This window comes from Anabrus simplex, chromosome 1, assembly GCF_040414725.1.
Source record: "Anabrus simplex isolate iqAnaSimp1 chromosome 1, ASM4041472v1, whole genome shotgun sequence".
NCBI classification, from domain to species: Eukaryota; Metazoa; Arthropoda; class Insecta; order Orthoptera; family Tettigoniidae; genus Anabrus; species Anabrus simplex.
In genome coordinates, this window is record NC_090265.1 from 864,207,419 (window position 1) to 864,231,756 (window position 24,338).

At 38.4% G+C, this 24,338-nt stretch overlaps 1 protein-coding gene across 2 annotated transcripts in view; it reads left to right on the top strand.

Annotated features, from left to right (window-relative positions):
- smo (smoothened) overlaps positions 1-24,338 on the top strand; it is a 161,277-nt gene that overhangs the window by 47,677 nt on the left and 89,262 nt on the right. For both annotated transcript variants that reach the window (XM_067136472.2, XM_067136471.2), the window contains 3 exons: positions 6,760-6,885; positions 6,975-7,082; positions 22,136-22,345. In XM_067136472.2, coding sequence (XP_066992573.2) covers positions 6,844-6,885; positions 6,975-7,082; positions 22,136-22,345 — 360 coding nt within the window. In that variant the 5' untranslated portion in view covers positions 6,760-6,843. The remainder of the gene's footprint in view (positions 1-6,759; positions 6,886-6,974; positions 7,083-22,135; positions 22,346-24,338) is intronic.

Below are 24,338 nucleotides of genomic sequence, written 5' to 3' on the forward strand. Positions count from 1 at the left end.
TTCTTTTTATAGGCCCTAATCGATTTATTACACCTTGCTTGCTCTTCTCGCATTCTCTCCCTCAACCACACCTATACTCACAACTTGCATACTGACCTTTTACTGTAACATAATTATACAGCTTATTTACATATTTACAAACTTACTTCTGACAGCCTGTTGAAAATCTATAGGGGGTAGGAGTTTTGTCTGAGACAGGAGAACATTCCATACCATAGTCGAGCAAAATGATTGCAAAACCCTGGCAGGTATATACAGTAGTTGAGTGGGTGAAGGGAAGAGCAGGGATTACTCCCTAGTCTTGGTGGGCAGAATGAAAATAGACTAAAAGTTATTGGAAGAACAGGAGTTGGTCAGCACCAGTGAAGAATATTTGAAGGAAACGGACTATTATAACTGCAGTAATAGTACAAGAGAAAGCACATTATTTAAAAAGCAGAATCTTACCTCATATTACATGCAGGGGAGATAGAAGTGTTTGATGGGAACCCACTCATCATAATAATAATAATAATGTTATTGCTTTTACGTCCCACTAACTACTTTTTTATGATATTTTATTCATCATCCAATTGCTCATTTCCCATGTCAATGGTTATTAGAGATTGTCCATGTAATGTCTGGTTGTAAGGTGGAACTATGTGGAGATCTCTTAGATCCTGAATGTTCTGTGGTCAGTTCCTGTTTTGTTCTCTGTTAACAGTTCGGATGAAGCGGTTCCTATCGGGCAACTTTATAAGGACTTATTCACTCCCCACATTTTCTGTCACATCACATACAACTCTTTGCAGAACATCATTTGTATATTCCATTCCTCTTTGTTTGACAGCTTATAGAGTTCCCTTTATTGTTACATCTACAGCATCTAAATCATGCCTGTGACCTCTGCTTCTGCCTTTCATTGCAATCATGTTATCAGTATCACTGTTAGTAATCATCCATGCATTAGGCCTACATCGTCCAGTATCTATTCAGCTCCTATAAAATTTAATTGAATCTCTGATCCGTGAGTGATAACGGTACATATACCCATCCTTTACTAAAATATTTTTGTTTCTTGAGACAATTTTTTGCCTTTGCTGGCGAGATATAGTGTTTACAGTGCACTATGTCTTCTGGTATGGGCTAGAATAAATTTGTTACTTTCATTGACCTGTCTCAGTCTCATCCTTGGCTTTGACAATACGAAAGTAACCGAGGTAAGTTTGATACTAGAAATAACATTCCTTATGCAGCCAGTCCCTGTTATGAATGGTGTAAAAATGTCACTCATAGGGTCAGTTAGTGCATGCATTTCAGTGGGCTTGTCAGACTGATATATAATAGCAACTTCTGGCTCGGTGAGGAAAGCAAAGGGAAACTATCTCACTCCTCATTTCCCTAGTATGCCTCTTCAGTGATGCCTAGGCTATCTGTGACAGCTGTTGGTGGAACTGTGGAGGATCAAACCAGCTTTCGGGCTGAATACCCAATGAGACAATTTTATTACTCTAGCCATAATTCAATCCAAATTTTGAAATGCCACGTGTGATTTCCATTGTAGTAACATCAACAATAGGAATAAAAGAAAAATCATTTATGGACATTTTTATGCTTGGACCAATTTATTCAGACATTTGAAACATACATACTTTCTCTTAGTGGACATTCTGTATTGGGCATTTTTATAGTGGTGATTGTTGGACACTGGATATTTTGTATTGGACATTGTGACCTGAAAGCTTTTTACTTCCTTCACATGCTTCCTTCTGGATGTCATCTTGTTTTTTTCTTTTCATCAACCCTCAGACACCAAGTAAACATGGTCGCCATGTGTTCTCGTAATCATATATAGTATACTCTTCAGTGTCATATATGTCAGGTCATAGTACAAAAATCCAGTATTTTTGTACCTTCACTCCTTCCTTACACCCTTATGAATATACCTAATAGCATTTGATGGTGCCTACAAGTGAACTGGCGGTGGTCAGCTTGTGTAACGTAACCGGGGCTCTCAACTTGGGAACGTGGATTGGCGACCATGTGGCCCTTAGCTAAGTCCTGGTATTGCTTCCACTTACTTGTGCCAGGTTCCTCATTTTCATTTATCCTATCCTATCTCCTTTGGTCAATTCTTGTTTTTCTCCGACCCCGACAGTATTATCGAGGCCTAGGGAGTCTTTCATTTTCACTCCCTTTGTGGCCATAGCTTTTTTCTCTTTGATACCTTCATTTTTTGAAGTGTTGGGCCCCTTCCACTTTTTCCCCCTGGTTAGTGTTAATAGAGGATGGTTGCTCAGTTGTACTTCAAATGATTTCAGAGAACTTGGATATTTATCAAACATTTTCCTGTTAAATTACTTTAGTCCCTAATTCCTCTTCCTGTAAATTAATATTTGCCCAAATTTTTCTCCTTGAACCCCAATTTTATCTTCATATTCAGCTTATAGAGTTCCCTTTATTGTTACATCTACAGCATCTAAATCATGCCTGTGACCTCTGCTTCTGCCTTTCATTGCACTCATGTTATCAGTATCACTGTTAGTAATCATCCATACATTAGGCCTTCATAGTCCAGTATCTATTCAGCTCCTACCTTTAAAAGCTCCACTCAGGCTTATTTGTCTATTAATGTCATTCCACTCCATCTCTCCACTGACAGCTCAGAACATACTGCTTAGTCAAACAGCTTGTCTCTTTACTCCCAAGTCTCACCAGCCCAAAGTTTACTACATTTTTGAACCACTACTCTTTTGTCAAATCATGCTGCTTTCCTTTGCAGTCCATGTATCAAGTAATCCTGGTGAGGGTCCATAGTCTAATTGGGGTCTTACCATAGACTTATTCGCTCTCTCCTTTACATCCTTACTACAACCCCTAAATACCCTCATAACTAAGTGAAGATATCTTTAACCTTTATTTACAACCTTATTATTGTGATCATCCCAATGAAGATCTTTCGTTATATTAAGCCCTAAGTACTTACAGCGATCCCCATGAGGTACTATCACCCCGTCAACACAGTAATTAAAACATAGTACTTTTCCTCTTGGTGAAATTTATAACCTGACTTGTTATCCCATTTACCATCGTACAATTGTCTGCTACTCATCTCACAACATTGTCGAGATCCATAAACTTGACCATATTAATGACCTATATTGGTTCGTATTGACTACTTGCAGTGATAAACTTACTGTGCTGGAAAAAAAAAAGGAGATAAATAATCTGCCTTGCCAATACCAATCAAAAAACTATTTAATATATGTTAATTAATTGTACATGTTTCGAGAACATATCTTCTTCAGCAAAAGTATTTCACAATTTCAATGACTTGATTAAAATAAAAATAAACAGATTATTATTATAATTATGATAACAATTGAACATCTATTTAATCTAATTAAAATAAATAGATTATTATAATAATTATGATAATAGTTGAGGGAATTCACGGGATATATCCTCGCCCCCAAAACATCTGATTTGTCATCCCCCTCCCCTCCTATGGGTAGTTAGAGCGAGTTACTACGTAAGGCAGTCTATACTTGCATACTCCATTTCCCTGATATTAATTTCTGAGTGCGCCCCTGGTCGCCATCATCATAATCATTATCATTATATAAGGATGGAAACAACACATCATCAGAGCTAAAATTATGAGGACTTAGCTATGACACACAACATGGATCAGAAGCTACAGTCAGCATAACACAACCATATTGATATTCTGCACTCTTTATATTGCACTCATAAGGAAAAACTAACTAGAAATTTTCTGCCTTTATTTTGATACGCACATTACTAAAACCATATTTTTGAAGGGAGGGATACGTCTTGAATGATGCAATTTATTTAATAAAATCTTTGTAGTGTGATTTTCAAAAGTTCCAGAAATTGCTTAATGTCTTCCCTTTGCTATTATTTGTCAGACTGAAATGAAACCACACTGTAATAATACACACAAGGAAATATACTGTATTACATGCATGTATGCCGTAAATCAATAATAATACACAAAGGCTAAGTCTGCACACCATACCGAAGTTACCATGAACCTACTACGCTGGCGTGGCAGGGAGAGAGGTGATACTCCCACGTGGTGCGTCCCAGGTGGTGGATAGGGGGGTCCTAACCGGCTTGCCGGAAATAAAATACCTCTCGCGGACCAAACACACAGCCCCCTGTGGGTGGGAGACGCAGACGAAGAATACACCCACGGTATCCCCTGCATGTTGTAAGAGGTGACTAAAAAGGGCAACCAAGGGATGATTGTCTTGTAACCATGAAACTACTTGTGATTAGTACCACCACGCGGAGAACATCATGGGTCGCTTTTACTTGCGCGTAGTACCAAATAGGTTTGTGATTAGTAGCACACAGGAGCACCGTGCAGTCGGCTTTTGCAGTACTTGTGATTAGTACCACCATGTGAGCAGGACCATGGGATGATAATATGTTGAATTTCATAACCTGTGAGTAGTACCATAATGTGTGGAATACCGCGAGTCTCTGCTACTTTTGATTAGTACTGCAATGTGACAAATACCATGGTTCTACTTTCCTAGCGATAAGTACCGTTCTGAGGGGCTGATAACTTGGATTTTGGACCCCCTTTAGACTGCAAGCATCATCGATTCAGTGTTATGCTATAGCAGCAGTCCCTTGGTCAGTAATCCCATTGTTTTACATCAGTTTCTGCGAATGTAAGGCATTGCGGGTCGCATCCACTGATTGTTTTAAATTCATCTCCATTCATTCTTCGTCACGTTTTGAATTCTGGTCAGTGGAGAATTTTGGACTTTTAATTTGTCATTCCATTTCGTCTCATTTCGTACCATTAGGGGCCGATGACCTGGATGTTAGGCCCCTTTAATAAACAAGCATCATCATACCAAAGTTAGCATAAGACAAGGTTAGGTTAGTTTGATAACGAAATTTCCTTCCATTTCAGCTGATTCTCACAATGTCAGAAACTTATCATAGAAACAAGATTAAATTAAACTCTTACCCCCGTTAATGTTGCAACTCTGTCATAATTTCCATATTGCTACGAGTGATACACACATCATTGTCTTCTCTCTTTAATATCTCTTAGCAATTTATGATAACTAGAGATGGGAATTAGAGGCACGAATAGGTTAGAATTCAAACGTATTTGAACAAGGCACAAGTGTATTCTAGCCGCTCTACAGTTATGTCGGTGAGTTGCGATATATGACACTTGTGCTTGGTTAAATACGTTTGCATTCTAATTTATTCGTGCCTATAATTCCCATGTCTAGTGATAACCTCCTGAATTGATCTTTGTAGAGGAGGTAACGTTGCTCTCCTTTTTGGAGGAGTTCTTGGAGATTTTTCTTGCTTCTTAGACATCCTAATTGAATTTTATGCATAAAATTGGATGAAATAAGACTGTATTAAGCTGCGTGCATCAATTCAACCCAACTACGTTATTAAATGCATTATTCGAACATACTACAATTCTACGTACCTGGTATTATCCAAATAGATTTACAATCATACAGAAAAGAAAATGCTTTACTTATATTCACAAATGTAACAGTAGTAATTTTCACAGCATGCCAGTGGCAGTACGTATAATCTCTAAGTCACGAAAAAATGTGACTACATAGTGCCGACATGCGAGATGAACAGTAACTGTAAGGCACCGTATCAGCAAGTAGGGTCCCAAACTGTATGGTTAGTGGCACCGAATCAAACTCAACAGTTAGAAAATAACTGAACATCACTACCTTCAGTATTAATACGGGAGAAAGAGTAAGATTGTTCCCTTAGTGTACGCGCTTACATGGGTAGTAGTATATACGGGGTCACATACCCCTTAGCTCCTTGTATAAGGCTTGTTTCTTGGAGTAAGGTTTTCATTGATATAAATTTTTTGATTCTTTTTTGATTTAATTACTTCTTCCTTTTTCTCCTATTCACATTTAACTAAGATAGGTCAGATCATTTCTGGCTTGCCAGTAGGGATTCAATGTGCCAAATCATTATTCTTCTTATCTAGGGCACCATTCATTGCATTGGTGAGACCGAGCACAATGTGACAAACTTGTTCGTCAGTTTCACTTAGCTTCTGTCGTACACCATGAATTTCTAGATTGTTTCTTCTATAATATTGTCCCAGCTGTTCAAGTTCCTCATTTACATGGCCTAGGTCTAGCAGTTGACCAACCTTTTTTTTCATTTCTGTGAACTTAGCCCTGAAGTCCTCAAAATCTTTGTTGAAATTGAACATAGGTACATAGTTGCATACAATTATTTTCTTCAGTTAAACATTGTAGATTTCTATTGAGCTGACTGAATTTATCTAACATATGAGAAGTGTGAGTGAGGTTACCTCGCATATCACAGTCCTGTCTACCGCAGTTCCATTTCTTTCCTTGCCTTTAACTGCTTCAAAAATATGCACATAGTCATTGTGAAATTTACCTTGGCATTTTCCTTCACATACAGCGCACTCTTCATCAACTCTCCCACCATCTTGTAGGTATAGGTTGCACTATTTCTACAAATTTGTTGTAGGGATCTGGATTTGTTTTGCTGCTTTGAATTGATTCTGAGGTCCATTGTGAATCACAGTAGAAGCACCCGTACCATGATCCATGAGTACTGGACCTAGAAATGCTAGGAATTACTGATTCTGCTATAATTAATCCAAAGTGCTGTTTTATATATTAATTCATGTGACAAAAACTTTTTTAAATAATTTTGTATATTGGTGCCTCAATGGTTTGTTTGGTTTTGTTTTTTTAATAGGAAATCTTGGCTCAGTTATGGGAGGGTCTACGTCATGTTCCCAAATGCTGGGCTGTCATTCAACCATTTCTGTGTGCTATTTACATGCCAAAATGTGAAGAAGATATGGTATACCTGCCATCACAGGCAAGTCACTTCAATACAAATAACAGTATCCTTAATTTACTCTTATCAAAAGTGATGCCATTTCAATGTGTTTGCCAATTCTGTTCCAGGAAATGTGTAAAATGACTCTGAGCCCCTGCCGCATCCTCCTTGCTAATAATAACTGGCCATCATTTCCCAAGTGTGATGATATTTCAAAGTATCCTCAGAAATGTAAGGTATGTATTTCAGCTTAAATGTTTTCAGGGTTTTTGTTACTAATATTATACAGTAGAAGTCCGCTATAGCAAGTATGGCATTTAGCGAGAACTCTGTTATAATAACAGCTTTTTTCCTGTCCCTTGAAAATCCTTATATTAACCCAATCACATCATTTGACGACCCTAGCTCGTCATAGTTATTTGTGGCATATGAATCAAATGACGAACTCTGCTCGCGGCGATGCACAGCTGTACATCAATCCATGTAGTGTAGTCACTAACCCACAGATGCCACTTGTATGCATTCTGAGCTGAAGTTTACACATGTGGCTTCGTTTTTTCCCCTTTCACCAGGTTCTCATACACTTCCGGAACAAGAGATAAGAGAATCTTTTTTCATATTATTTCGCTCTTGTCAGTTGCCATCATGGCGTCTAGCAGATGTGCTGGTGTTGATGAAGAAGGAATACGGAAGCTAATAGATAGTGTTTTAGAGAGTGATATTGAAGGCAGTGATGTTTGTGACGACGAAATAGACCCTGAAGTCCTTAGTTTGAGTACTAGCGATGCGTATATTAGTTCTGTTGACACGGAAAGTGATGCAAATAACGACGGTGTGCCGAGTCTTTTGAAACGAGCTCGTACCTCGGCACAGACTAACTTGACTGACTGGGGCCGATGACCTCGATGTTAGGCCCCTTTAAACAACAAGCATCATCATCATCATCATCAACTTGACTGACTGGAACTGTACAAAAAGTGACAATAAACCTGTTGTACATAAGTTTAGTGAATACAGTGGGGTTAGTGAAAACTTACTGAAAAAGTTTGATACGCAGCCACTATCTGAACTCTCAGTTTTTTGTGAATACATGAACCCTTTATTTGACAAAATATCTGTCGAGACAAATTCATATGCAGCAAAACCAGTTGAGCAATCCTGACAGAAAAAATTTGAAAGACGATGACAAATGGTTTGAGATTACACCCGACGAAATTAGGGCATATTTTGCGTTAGTTATACTAATGTCACAAGTGCGAAAGTCAAGAATACAGTTATACTGGAGTAGAAATAGGTGTATAAACACTCCTATTTTTTGTGAAACCATGAGCAGGGAAAGATTTATTATAATTTCACGATTTTTACATTTTGTTAACGATGAACAAGTCAATAGTAGTGACAAACTAAGAAAGATTATGCCTATAATACAACATTTCTGCTCCAAATTTTCAGAATTATATTTACCTTCACAAGACATTGCTCTAGATGAAAGTCTAATGAAATTCAGAGGCCACCTTTCATATGTCCAGTGTAATAGGTCTAAACGTTCTAGGTTTGGAATAAAAATTTACAAAATTTGTGAATCAAGTTCTGGCTACTGTCTGTCTTTCAAAATTTACGTAGGTGATGATGTAACGGATCCAAGTCTGCCAGCAAGTACAAACGTGCTCAACATGTGTGAACCCTTGTTAGGACGAGGGCATACATTGTTTTTAGATAACTGGTATTCTTCCCCAGATTTATTCAAAAGGCTACACGACAAGCAGATGAATATAATTGGAACTGTTAGACAGAACCAAAAAGACATGCCTTGCGATATCAGTAAGACGAAACTAAAAAGTGGAGAGTATGAGACGTGGGTTGCCAACAGTATTTTGTGTGTGAGGTGGAAAGATAACAAGGATGTTTGCTTTCTCACCACTAAACACAAATCAGCTAGCTGCCTCTGTGGATCAGCGGTAGAGTGTCGGCCTCCGGATCCCAAGATAGCGGGTTCAAACCCGGCAGAGGTAGTCGGATTTTTGAAGGGCGGAAAAAAGCATTCGACACTCCATGTCGTATGATGTCGGCATGTAAAAGATCTCTGGTGACACATTTGGTGTTTACCCGACAAAATTCATTAAATCTCAGCCATAGATGCCCAAGAGAGTTTCGGTTTACTCGGTCTGCCACCTAGTGGGGGCCTAGAGTAAAACAGAACGTCGAAATTGATGAGCAGACAGCCAGATGGCGTCAAATTGAAATGACTGCACACGGTAGCTGAGGCCATACGATTATTGTTATTATTATTACAAATCAGCTAACATGACAGGGACAGGCAAACTGAGACGAAAGAGAGGACAAACCCCTGGCGAAGAAGTGATAAAGCCCAAGTGTGACCTTGAATACCAGAAGGGGATGGGTGGTGTTGACCTTCAGGATCAGGTGACAGCTCTGTTCCCCGTCATGCGACGCACAGTGAAAGGGTATAGGAAAATATTTCTTTTACCTCCTAGATATATGTATTTTCAATTCCTTCACTGTGTATCACAAGATTGCTGCTGACAGAAAGACGAGCTACACGGACTTCAGAACTAGCATTGCACAGCAGCTACTAAAGACTGTTCAGTTGCCGGAGTACTCGGTTCGAGGTCGACCTTCAGCGAGCGCTACCCCTACCAGATTACAAGCTAAATCATTGGCCCACTTTCCCATGCGTATTCACCCTACAGAGAAGAAATCAAAAGTCACAAGAAGGTGTGTTGTGTGCTACAGCCGGGGTGAAAGAAATGAAAGTTGCTGGCAGTGCAAAAAGTGTGGCGTAGCTCTTCACTTAGAAGAATGTTTTGAGGTGTTCCACACCCAGCAGACATACTAAAATAGCGGCATTGGTAATTACTTTGTTATCATGCATGCAAATTTTCAGAAAGGAATATTTACTGGTTGGTTTTGTATGATTTTCTAAATAATAGTGTGATGACGATAGCTGTAGAGTGATATTTAAATGTGATTTCTTTGTGAACTCCTATGGTATTTAAATGTGAGGCGAATGGGTTAAACTGTGTATTATCCTTCATTAACAGCGAGAACCATATCACTGATGCATCTGTTATTACGAGCGATTAAGCACGCGTAATTTTTTCCATTATCAATATTTATGCAGTTCAGCGATTATGTTGAATGTGATCGATCATCTTCAGTATAGATTTTTTGTTATATGCACTAGCGTGCGCTCTCATCAGCATTTAAACTCGAAGGCATTATCGGAGTCGATTAGTAATACTCGTCGACTGGTGCTCTATAAGCAAAATTTGAAATGAAAGAGAACATGTTTTCATAATAAATGCGTAAATAACATGGCCGATAGCAGTAGTGAACTCATTAGAAATAAAGGCTGAGGTAAACAATTGTTTAATTTTAAAACTATGTACCGAAATTAAGCAAGCATGTGGTACACCTCAAGATATGGCACAGAGTGGATGATTTGTTTCGGAGGTTAGTTTATTCAGTAAAACTTCGTTAGGCATTTCTGCAGAGGACAAGGAAAGATAATGTGTTGAGCGAGAAAACTTACTATTGAGTACACAAATAAAAACTATCCAACATATATATATAAACACTTGATAGGCCTATGTTTTTTTCTGACCTGCAAGCATTTTTCATCGTGTATGTACGGGTAGAGTGAAAGATACAGACTCATATAATCAATTCGTATGAACTGAATAGTATTGTCAATGCCGATGAAACTTCTTTTTTTTTTTAATTACCAAGCCCAAATGAGCTTATGGTTTTAAAGGAGAGAAGTGCCAGCTGGGAAATCGTACAAGGGTGGAGGTTATTGTACTGAGTTGGAATACACACGGAAGCGAGAGATTTCTTCCCCTCATCATAGGGAAGTTCGATAAGCCACGATGTTTTAAGGGCGTCCGGCACTTACAGTACAGGTACAAGGCATTTAAAAAATGCAAACAGTACAGTAATCCAAAAAAATAAACAATTTGCCCAGGGAAGCCAGCATAATTTGTCCTTGGCTTTGAATCGTGTGTTTTTTCTTTCGTTGTGTTAGGCTATATTTGCCATTGATTTATCCAAGTGCATTATTTGAATGTTGTAAATGCACCTTGTTGGATACATATTGTGAATAGTATTTTCCACGGCATTTGAAAGGTTTAAACTGTGAATCAAGGTGATTGCATGCATTAATGTGACTGAGAATACTTTGTAACACTGCAAGGGTTGGCATTTCCGATTTACAAGAGAAGTGCCATGGCAGGAAATCGTACAAGGATAGAGTCACTGTACTGTGTTGTAATGCAGATAGAAGCGAGAGACTTTCTCTCCTCGACATAGGAAAGTTTTATAATCATGATGTTTTAAGGGCATAAGGTACTTTCCGTGCAATTGCAGAGCATCTAAAGTGCATACAGTACAGTAATCCAATGAATAAAGCACTTGCACTGGGAAGTCAGCATAGATTTCTCCTCGTCTTTGAATCATACTTTTCTTTTCGTTCGTTGCATGAGGTTATGTTTGTCAGTTAGTTATCCAAGTGCATTATTTGAATACTGTAAATACATTTTGGAAATCCTTTTTTTCCATGGCATTAGAAAGGTTTAAACTGTGAATCAAGGTTAATTGCATGCAGTAATGGGTCTTAAAATATTTTGTGATGCGGCAAGGGTTTGGCATTTCTGAATTATGAGTTGGTGGTTAATTTGAAACTACGCAATTCAAAGTCTGATTTTTGCGTCCCAGTGACTTTGAATTAACAAGGTTTTACTGTAATTTGTATTATCATGTTGAAATGATTCCAGAAAGAAAGTTTAGTTCAGCGGCCTCTCTGTGAGTCGTCTGCTGTGCAGTCTCAGCAATTATTTGAAACATGCAGGGATGTACAGTTTAAAATATGATTTTGCTTTTCAAGAGGTAATAACGGACTTGTTTCTTGAGGCTGACACAAGGGACAGTCCGGTAACTGTCAACTTGACTACAATTTTTGGCAGCCGATATATTTTATTATGTCTGAGATAATTTTCTAGAATTATAGTCACTTCGACTACATCCATATCAGAATAATTTGTCCCGAACGTCAGAGAGCTGTCACATACATCAACCAGGAGGGATTTAGTTATATTGTGCTAATTCAGATAAGTTTTCAGTAACTATGAGATAGGAAAAGACAAGGACTGGGAAGGAAGAGCTGTGGCCATAACAACAGCCCCAGTATTTGCCTGCTGTACAAATGGGAAAACTACGGAAAACGATCTTTAGGACTGCCAATGGTGCATTTTGAATCTATGATCTCCAAAATGCAAGCTATATCTAAATGGCTTATTAAACTCATTCAGTTACACAATACTATAGTTTCATCTTCCCATCGCCGAAGCTATTAAATTACACTCACCGTAACAACACTATAATCAGAGCTACATTTCCTCATATCATGGTGTGACGCTTTTAGTTTCAATAATAAGATAAGATTTTATTTCCACCGAAAGCAATATTCTTATCTGTGGGAAAGTCATGCTCATGCTTAGCCATATTTCAATAATGTGTAGGAAGACGACAGCTGATTAACGTTTAGCGTGCGCACCGATGAATTTCATTGGTTGCGAGAAGTAAAGATTTGCATAGAAGATACTTCTATTTCCATTTTCCAACCAGTATTGAAACTTTAAACAATGTCTAGCTAAACACCGGCTGAACATTGTTTATGCAATGGAAGATCGTGCGTAAGTTAGACGTTTATGTAGACATTCAGGCTTAAAACTAGTCACTGTTTCTGCAATCGGCCCACAGGCTATCTACCATTCCTAAAGATGCAATGAGAGTATTAAAAGGCATGAGAAAGACGAGAGAACAAATATGGAAACCTTTTACACTGGGGCTTATTAAATAAAAACAGTATATTAAAATGTGTGTAAAATTTTTTCCCCAAGGCACTACAGCCCTTGAAGGACCTTGGCCTACCAAGCGACCGCTTCTCAGCCCGAAGGCCTGCTGATTGCAAGGTGTCGTGTAGTCAGCACAACGATTCCTCTCGGCCGTTATTCTTGGCTTTCGAGACCGAGGCCGCTATCTCACCGTCAGATAGCTCCTCAATTCTAATCTCGTAGGCTAAGTGGACCTCGAACCAGCCCTCAGGTCCAGGTAAAAATCCTTGTCCTGGCCAGGAATCGAACCCGGGGCCTCCGGATAAGAGGCAGGCACGCTACCCCTACACCACAGGGCTGGCATTGTGTGTAAAATACCTGACAACAAATATAAAAACATTTGCAGTGGGTCCCTGTAAAAGTATCAGCGCATTATTGCAGATCACACTCTTTGACCATGAATTATTTGGAGGTCAAACTTGGCCATGTGCAAGAGAAATGACTTTGACCCTCATCTTGAATGCAACAAGACTTCGATCGACTCGAGTCGAAACTCGATGGTGCGAGTTTCATCATTTGCACCACCATCGAAAGATGTGGATGCCTGTCCACTTCCCGGATTTGTCTTCTTAATAAACGATTTCACTATTTTTTCAGTGTCTATAACGGGGCTGCCACGACAAATATGCACCACACTAGTCAACTTAACACGATAATGTTCCTAATCCTTATGTAGTCTACCATGCGACAGATATTTCCTACCCTTCACTGCATCACTCAACACAGAATACATTTCTAACGTCTGAATGGAATGCAAAATACAAGCACAAACAGGCTTACTGGGTTATTCAGCAATATCAGCAAAAACCAGGGAGCAAAACTGAACTTTCCTGAGGCTAATGGCTTGCTTCCCGAAGCTATAATTTACTCTCTAAAGTTCTGGAATTCAAGGCCATTTCCCGTTTTCATGTAACTTTCCCCGACCTACCTCCTGTGGCGAAGGTTCTAATCTGTGTTAGAAATCACGTTCCTTTCACAAGGAATAATAAATAACAATTTCAGGGCCGGGAAGAATGTGATCATACTGAGTGGTAATAATGAAATTTTGTGATGTAATAAATGGGGTATTTTGAAATAGATTTAATACGATGTGAACCAGGACTTCGAATTTATGACGTGTTAAGCGTGAAATTGCCATAATGAGGAACTCCTACTATGAGGTTACACTGTATTTTCTCGTGTATGGTTAAGTTTTGGAAAGGCTATTCCAAGATAATTTATAACGAAAAGTTTATCATTAATCCTCTGGTGCCTGAAATATGTTTTCATGATACATATGAGGTTAAGTTAGATTAGGTGACTGTTTAAATAAGAAAACTGAAAAGTTTACCACAGAAGCCATTGGAGTGATACTGCTCCAATTCTACTCCATTGAAATTGAACGTGTGCATTAACTTTGTCTCGGAATTAGAAAAGTAACTTACAAGTAAGCCATAGTATGGAAATCTGCGAAAACTCAAGTTTTGAACAAACGGATTGCCGTTACATACCGATTGTAAAGCATGTGTGGTTTTTTCCCCGACTTTGACGAAAAATCGGATATAACGACAATCCACTATAACAAGTACATTTTTCGCCGTTATGAATTCTCGCTGTTACAGACTTCTACTGTATTTGACTTATCATTTTAGAGGTGAATTAAATTTAAGTAGGTTCTTTTTCTTATCATCATTGTGGCAGGTTATCGGGGTCCTTGAAACTTGGCCCGTTTTATTGTTAACTAAATTTATTGAACTAATATTTACAGTTAATCTGAGGTCCCCTCGCGTTTCAGTTTTTCTCTCGACAGAGATTTTACTCACAATCATAACACACACACGGCTTCTCACAGTGCAGTGTTGTTCCAGAACATTCCACAGTAGCAAGCCTCGTTGAACTCCAGATAGCTGTCTGTTGGACATACTCCTGGTGAATGACTCATCATGAACACATGACCACCTGCTTGCTTTGTTCCACTCAAGACTGACTCACTCGAGAATGACTCCAATCTGTCTGACATGCGCCAGTTGTGTGCTTTATAAAGACCTGTAGTTTTTAATTTTAGATTGTTCTGGGCACCTGCTCCATTGTTCCAGGTTCTAGGAGATTCGTTATTGTGGACTTCAACAATTCACCGGCACAATGTTATTTCTTTGCTGCTGGCCCTGCTACTGACCTCGTCTGCATTGTCGTTATGGCACCGTTATTGCTATCTCTTGCTGACATTATTGCCAGCTGCCCCCAACTCAGCCTTGATTGTCATATTTCTATTTTTTTTTTTTTTTTAATATATCATTTCGGCCTCTTAGGACTATGGTTTATACTTGTCAGCCTTTATGGATTTAAGTACTCTGTCTTGGTGGAGAATGCAGTTGTTTGCTCTTTGGACCATTTTGCGCCAGGTTATCTTCTCACTCTTTCTGGAAGAACCTTTCTCCCACGAACCCAGGTCCTAGACACACTTCTTTCTTGAACCAGTGTCTCAGAGATACTGGCCAGATTCTCCTTCACTGCAGTTGCCCATGGAGCGGTAGATTTCCAGATCATGAGATGATCAAGAATTCTTCGAGATATTATGGTGTTAGGCATTGGGGACAGATGATCGTAAAACATAAGACATTGCTTCCTCATAACAAGTGAGAGCTTTTCAGATTTAGCGTACAGCGCTGCATTTGACCTCGGGCAATATTCACCTTCAGAATTTTGACGTGGGCCAATGATCTTTCTTAGGAATTTCCTCTCTTTTATTTAGATCCTCTCTATCTTATCCTGGTGTTTGAGGGCCAAGCATTCAGCAGTTGAAGGCTTCAGGGTGTACTATTGTGGTGTAGTGACAGTATTTGGTCTGCAGTGAGCTCAATTTAGACTGATAAGTGGATTTGCAGAGGTGAATAGCTGTTTCCATGCATTTAGTTTGATATTTCAGGACTTCTTTCTCTGATGCATTAAAGGAAATGATCACTCCAAGATACTTACAATGAATGCAGCATTTGATTTTTCCAGATTTGGTATCAAGAAATGCAGTGGTATTATAATGATCAGATATCATTCATTACCTTCTTCAATTTTTCAAAAAATATCATCTGCAAAAGCAATGCAGTCAATGTTCACTGTTTTGAATCCACTGCCTGGACTAATACCATTATTGAGTAGTCTGTTTCTCCACTCACAGATGACCTTTTCAAGAATACAATTGAAAAGAAGATGATGGACGAGCAAATAAAGTCTATGCTCTTTGCTGATGACATTTGGGGCCGATGACCTTCGATGTTAGGCCCCTTAAAACAACAAGCATCATCATCATCAGCTGATGACATTGTAGTTTGGGGAGATAATGAAGAGGAAGTGCAGACACAAGTTGATTTATGGAATGAGGAGATAAGAAATTTTGGAATGAAGATTAGTACTGCGAAAAGTAAGACTTTGATCATGACAACAGGTAAAAGAAAATCCAGGGGAGTGATAAAAATAGGAAATGAACCTCGTGAAGTAGTGAAAAATTTTTAATATTTGGGCAGCGTGATATCACAAGGTGGAAATTTGGATGGAAAAATTGATTTAAGAATACAGCAGTCTGCAAGTTTCTACCAGTGTGTGAGAGACATTGTATGGAACAAAGACGTGCCAATGAAGTGCAAGAAGGTTTTATACTCGTCCTATTATAAACCTATACTGACCTATGCTTCAGCAGCCTGACGTTAACTAAGCGGAACCAAAGTAAGATACAAGCAGCTGAAGGAGGAGCTCTGTTGTGGACTGTATTGCAAAAAGAGGAGTCGATAGCAATAAAGTACTAGAAGAGGTATAGTGGAAAGATCGAGTAAGGTGGAGAGCTTTGGTACACTACCCTACCTAGAGAGAATCTGGAAAAGGGAATGGATGTAGTAAAATTGAAAAGAAGGGGCGAGAACCCATCAGCTTGATGAACACCAGTCTTAATCTCAAAGGATCTAGGGATTTTCCGTATGAGTTTCACTTGTGAATAGTCGAAATTTATTTGATGATGGATCGAGTCTTGTTGTCCATGCCCATCATGAAGTTCAGTTAAGAAATCCATAGATTTCTGTAACAGAACCAAGTATTTAAATTACAGTTTAACTACCTGTATTCCATTCATTCCTCTGACATCACAAATATGTATTCAGATGTTCCTATAAAGGTAACCATTCAGTTAATCAGCAACAATTTAAATAAACACAGTTAACTTAGTAAAGTAGAAATAAACAATTTTTTAAATATATTGAATTTTGTGTAGGGTAATAATTTCTTCATTTTCAATACCATGTACAAAAAATAGTTTACCTATGGGTTCACCTGCTTTGGGTATTTTAGCAGATATCTATTCGGACAATTTGGAGAATACCAAAATAGTCAGTAAATATGAAAAAATAGCTTTTTGGACAAGATATGTCAACATTTTTACCATAATAGATAACCATGTCACCAACAGTGACACTTTACTGCAATATTTAAATTCCTTATTTTGCCATATTAAATTCACTTTGTTATCCAAAATCAACAGATCTCTTAATTATTTAGATATAATGATCACTAGGAATAACAATCATTATATGTACAATATTTTCAAAAAGCCCACCAGCGCTTCCAACACAATATGACAGAATTCCAAACACCCAGATGCCCGTAAAAAGGCTGTTTTATGTAGTTCAGTTAATAGAGCATTAAATATACCGTTATCTGATAAAAACTACAAAGAGGATATTAATAACATTTACAATATTGCTTTCATCAATGAATACAACAGAAATTTCATCAATAAAATACTCCACAATCCAAAAAACAAATCATCCTCTAAACTAGTTAGAAATATAAAAGAAAAAAAGGAATTTCTCACATTTACCTACAGTAATATTTTTCAAGTCACTAATATTTTAAAAAACTTTAACATATCTTTCAAAAAAATTTCTTCATTTCCCATTTCCAGTCCTCTGGTTTGGGTTCAAAATCAAGGAGCTCCGCAGTTTTCTGTCTCTCCACCACTCCCTTCTTCCTCCAATATTTCTTCTGCTTTTACTACTTTCTTCTCAATGCTCTCCTTCATTGTATCCATCCACCTCTTTCTGGGCCTTCCTTGTTGTCTTCCTCATATTAATTTCTCGGTAAATACTTGCTTTGGAACTCTGCTCTTCCGTTCTCATCATGTGTCCATACCATTTCAGCTTCCTGGTCTTTATCTTGTCTTGCAGTCTGGGGTTTCCAATTCTCTCTCTGATTTCTATGTTTCTGATTTTATCCCTTTGTGTCTTCCCAATTATTCCTCTAAGGAATTTTATCTCGGCTGCTTGGATTCATCACATTTTGTTATTGCCAATGTGCCCGCCTCATAAGCGAAAAATGGTGTGTAATTCATTGAGTACAGAATTTTCTTGCATTTCTCTAGGATGTCCCGGTTCTATGCTATACCTCTCACACATTAGTAAAACTCATTGGCTTATTGGATTCTCTTTCCAATTCCTTCATTTATTTTCCCATCTTCTGCAAGTATACTCCCCAGATATTTGAAGCTCTTCACAACTTTTAATTGTCTTCCCTTTACTTCGGTATTCCCTCTTCCTTTTCTGTTACCTCTCGTCATCACTTTTGTCTTACACTTCTCCACAGTTATTTTCATTCCATATTCCTCTATCTCCTGATTCCATACAATAACTTGTTTTTGTACTTCCTTGGGGCCGATGATCTTCGATGTTAGGCCCCTTAAAACAACAAGCATCATCATTGTACTTCCTTTTCATCTTCTCCCCATGTTACTATGTTGTCTGCAAAGACACATTTGTGGATTTCATCCATGACTGTGATGAAGATTAGAGGGGATAATACACTTCCTTGTCGAAGTCCTGTTTCTACATTGAAGCGGTTTGTTTGTCCTATCTTAGTCTTCACACTTTTCATACATGGTTTTGATCATTTGTACTTCTGTTCTGCCTACCTTCCTTTTTATCAGTGCATTTCAGACCAGTTGCCATGGTACACTGTCGTATGGCCTCTCAATATCTATAAATGTCATCACTGAATCTTTCCTGAGCTCCCTTCTTTTCTCCATCATGTTCCTTAATGAAATAATTGTATCCAAAGCTGATCTATCTCTTCTAAATCCATATTGTTGTTTATCCATTTCCTTTTTTATTTATTTTTACTTTCATCCTCAGTCTTCCTTCTAATATCCTTTCAAAGATCTTTGCTACATGTGAACTGAGGGTGATTCAGCTATACTGTAGTTGCTACATTCTTTCTTTTCACTCTTCTTCAATACTGGGATTATTAGACCCTTCCTCCAATCTTCTGGTACTTCTCTTCCTTCCATATCACTCGATTTAATCTGTATATCCCATGTAACATTACTGGTCCTGCTGCCTTTATCATCTCTGTAGCTACCTCATCCACATCCGATGCTTTGCCACTTTTCATCTTCTTTATAACTTCTATTTCCAACATTGTTATATTGTACCTTCATATGCTTTCGAAACTAATAATACTAATTCTAAAATGTTTTTTGATACCTACACCATCAACAGTAACAATAGGTATTTGGATTCAGGTAAATACAAACTTCCAGCTACATGGGTCAGACAAGAAGGAATTTTCAAATACATTATCTTGAACACATACTTTTAAAAGCTGCGTTCAAGCTTATTCATTTACTGATATCATTCTACACCATCTCTCCACTGACAGCTTGAAACATACCACATATGATTGTATTGAATAGGTTGAACAATAAATGTACTCCTTTTGTAAACTAAGTGAGACATACCACATAGTCAAGCATCTCATCCCAAAGTTTGCAACATTTTCGTAACACTTCTCCTTTCACAATTAAGTATTTATTTATTTTCCACCTAGTCGATACAATGATTGCTTAAGGCAATTTTTAATGGTCAAAAGTGGTACATGTTTCGTATATTATCAACATCTTCAGCCACATAACACTGTTTAGATTAAAAATATATAAAATTGACAAAGTAATGCTTTAGAGGAAGTGTCCTTAAAATTAACATAAGATTGACAAGATTAAAACAAACAAATAACTTCCTCTAAAGCATTACTTTGTCAATTTTATATATTTTTCATCTAAACAGTGTTATGTGGCTGAAGATGTTGATAATATACGAAACATGTACCACTTTTGACCATTAAAAATTGCCTTAAGCAATCATTGTATCGACTAGGTGGAAAATAAATAAATACTTAATTTTGAATCTATTGAAGTGCGATACGGACCATGAAGCTGATTTTATGTAACACTTCTCCTTTGTCGGAAATCACCTACAACAAATTGTGCAGCTTTCCTTTGGATATTTTCCAGTTTTGGTATCAAGTAGTCCTGGTGTGGGTCCCATACACTAGAACCATACTCTAATTGGGTCTTACCAGAGACTTAAACTTCCTCTCCTTTACATCCTTACTACTACCCGTAAATAATTTGTAATTTTTAATAATTTTTAAAAATTGTTAGGTATTGAAAAGGGTGGACAAATATATCTTCTTTATATAGGAATGCATATAATTTGTCATTTTCATTTAATAAAATAATTTTAAAATGAGAAACAGAATCCACAACAACACTGAAAACAACAACAAATTACATTCCTTCCTTTTTTTCTTTTTGAATGATCAACTGCCATTTTTTTTAGGAAGAACATATTGATTAGCTGTTTTTGTTTAACTTAATAAATTGTCTTGTAACACTGATAAAATATTATTAACATTGTCTCTGCCAGTGACCTGTCTGCAGCCATGATCATTAAGGCATCAAGTCTTTATTGGTCTGACACTTTGGTTAGCTGGTTTGTGTTCCATTGGTGAAAGAATTTTCACTATTAGAATGATGGTCAGCAGGGTAGAAGAGATGGTGATATTTCCCAATAAATACATTGTGTGCCAGAAGCCTGGGTTTGGTTTCAGTACTCTCCATAACACTCATAACGTAGCAAAGGGATATGATGATGATTCTTCTGTTGGATGAGGATTTTAAGCTTTGACCTGACCCCTTGCTATTATTTGACTGGAGAAGGCTGTGAGCCAACACAAGGTTTCATCCTCTCCCTACCACATTATCATCATTGCACATTCGGCAGTGACGATACTCATATCTGTATTTTCATTTTGCACCTGTTGATAACTTAGAAGGGCCGATGACCTTCGATGTTAGGCCCCTTTAAACAACAAGCATCATCATCATCGATAACTTAGAAGGCCAATCTTTGCATAGACCATACAGTCAAATATGTTGCACCTATTGGAAGGTGCTGGATGTGGCTTAGATTTTGCAAAGTTTCCATCTTTCACGAGCCTCTGTTTCTTCTCTTCAACGAACTTCTTCAAATTGTACAATGCCGGCTGAGATGTTTGCACACCAGCGAGTGCAGTCTTATCGAGCATCTTAGTAGCAGAGCACCGCAAAGCTTCTTGCCAGTGCTAAGTTCAAGATTTGTTGAGGGAGTTGGTTGTCTGTTAGAGCTGGTGACAGTCGATGGAGGCTTGAGTGTGGTGTTTATCTGTGCTCTTTCAAGAACTGATGCATTGGTTACATAATCCTTCATCTAATGTTCATAACGGTCTGTAGCTTTTACTAGTGAAAGCGTTCCAGTTTCTTGATGTCACAGCAGTAGAGGGTAAGGATTTACATCCATACATTAATGTTGAAAAGACAACAGTGCGATACATCATCAACTTAGTGCATATCCTCAGATCTTTATTAAGGAAAACTCTGAGACGTCCAAAAGCTACATGGACAGCACAAATTCTATTTTCCATGTCCTTCTCTGAAGTACATCCTTTCGAGACTACACAACATGTGGTTTTCACACTGCACACAGAAACACATACACTCATGTAATGATCTTCGCTTTTGAGGCAAGGAGTAATTAACTTCTTGACCGTAGATGATGCGCACAGATAAATAAAGATTACAAACCACCGGGCGAGTTGGCCTTGCGGTCAGGGGCACGCGGCTGTGAGCTTGCATCCGTGAGATAGTGGGTTCGAATCCCACCGTCGGCAGCCCTGAAAATGTTTTTCCGTGGTTTCCCATTTTCACACCAGGCAAATGCTGGGGCTGTACCTTAATTAAGGCCATGGCCGCTACCTTCCAACTCCTAGGTCTTTCGTATCCCATCGTCGCCATAAGACCTATCTGTGTCAGTGCGACGTAAAGCCACTAGCAAAAAAAAAAAAAAATTACAAACCACCTATCATCCCAGGCTCTTGGAAGTTAAATATTTAATATATCTGTACTGTTAAGATCTGTAAGGTCTTTGCCCTTGGGCTTAACAACAGTCTTTATGTTGTGCAGGGGAGATGTATTGATTGATTATTTCTCCTCTTTTAAGCTTAGATTGAGTTTCTTGATTGATTGTTATTACTGTATAACTTTCTAGAATGATGTCCGTGAGCTGAAGTTCAATACAAGTGGACAGTGTCAGCTGCCTCTTGTACCTACAGACAATTCTCAGGCGTTCTATGAAGGAGTGGAGGGATGTGGTGTACAGTGTGAAAGTCCATATTTCACAGCAGATGAACATCGCCAAATACATCAGCTCGTAGCTTGGGGTGGTTCCTGTTGTTTGATCTTCAACCTCTTCACTGCTGTAAGTATATCTGCTCATTGACATCACGATATTTATTTCCTTGTATTTTCTTCTCGTCTGGTATTGAACTACACAGCAGTTGGACTGCAAATTGTGTTCTGACCACATTAAGCACACTTGTCCTTTGCTTCAGGCATGTATTAAGTTCCTGAATATTTTTGTGTAATTCTGCTCTACTTCTTCACTCATCCCACTGTAAATAAACAACAAATTCAGGATTATTTGATCTAGGTTACAACCAGTGAATGAGCACGCTAGTTGGCTGTTAAATTTATAAAACACTGACATTTTTAGTTGGATAAGAAACCTACAGTACTTGCGGTAAGAGGAATTCTCATTAAGAAATCCATTTCACCCAACAATACTGATGATGTATAGCTTAGTATACCTTCTTATCAAGCCAATCATATACAGCTTAATCAGAACAGAATTATATATATTATAATAATAGGAATAATGACAATTCCAGTGATTTTAGTAGGGATATTAGGTTAATAATAATAATAATAATCATATGGCCTCAGCTACTGTGTGCAGACATTTCAATTTGACGCCATCTGGCTGTCTGCTCATCAATTTTGACGTTCCGTTTTACTCTAGGCCCCCACTAGGTGGCAGACCAAGTAAACCGAAACTCTCTTGGGCGTCTATGGCTGAGATTTAATGAATTTTGTCGGGTAAACACCAAATGTGTCACCAGAGATCTTTTACATTCCGACATCGTACGACATGAAGTGTCGAATGGACTTTTTTCCGCCCTTCAAAAATCCGGGTTTGAACCCGCTATCTTGGGATCTGGAGGCCGACGCTCTACCACTGATCCACAGAGGTAATTGGATATTAGGTTACTCATGGTTGATAGCTGTGGTACTCATATTAACCCATTCACGCCCGTATCCGAGTTATTGCCTATAGCGTGTGACCCTGCTGTGGACCGTATCCGAGTTAGCCCAGATAAGCGCAACCTTGAATTGGAGCCATTCCTACGCAGCTGGGATCTATTTTGGTCACAAATATGTGCGAGAGAGATGAGGGTAATACCCTTATGAATGCTTCTACTCACCAGAAACCACATGGCCACGGCGATTTTCCCTGCCAATTCACTTTTTTTTGGTTTTGTTTCTGAAGGTAGCCTAGCGCTGGCCCAACTAGCTGCATAGTTGGTTTGTTATTGCACAAGCGTGTGTATAATCACGTTCTGAAGTGTAACCATGGCGTTTAGGGACAATATAAATGATGCAAGTGGTGCGAATTTACAAAGCACAGTTTTTCGGCTGCTTGAAAATTATCTTGGCCAGGAGGTCTATATGGACAATTATTACAATAGCGTTGGACTCGCGAAACAATTACGGGAACAGAACACTGTCGTATGTGGAACAATACGGTCAAATAGGGGTGTACCAAAAGATCTAAAGGAACACCAGGCAATTCTCAAACGGGGGGAAATGACTTTCAGGACGGATGAGGATGTATTGCTTGTTTCTTGGAGGGACAAATAGGTTATTACTATGGTAACTACCATCCATTTGGCAGAAATGGTCGAAACAAACAAATCTGGAAAAATACAAATGGAAACCAGAGTCTGTGACCGACTGTAATCAACACATGCATGGTGTTGATACTGCAGACCAGTACTTGGCACTCTATCCTTTCATGAGGAAAACTATAAAGTGGCCAAAAAAGTTTTTTTTTTATTTACTGTACTGCTCACTTTTTAACACATTTCGTCTCTTCCAGAACTCAATCTTCAAAAATCAAAAACATTTCTGAATTTCATGCAGACAGTAGTTAGGAACTTGCTCCAGGAAAAAGGTGAACCCGACATACAAGTACAGTCACCTCTCTCCGACATCTCAGCTCCATGTATTTCATCAGCTCCAATTCAACGTCCTGCGATTTTGCCGCCAAAATGGGCACCGACCAAGGACCCAGCATTTAGGTTAGATGAGAAGAGAAAAGAGCACATTCTCTTGAAGTTTCCACCATCAAATAA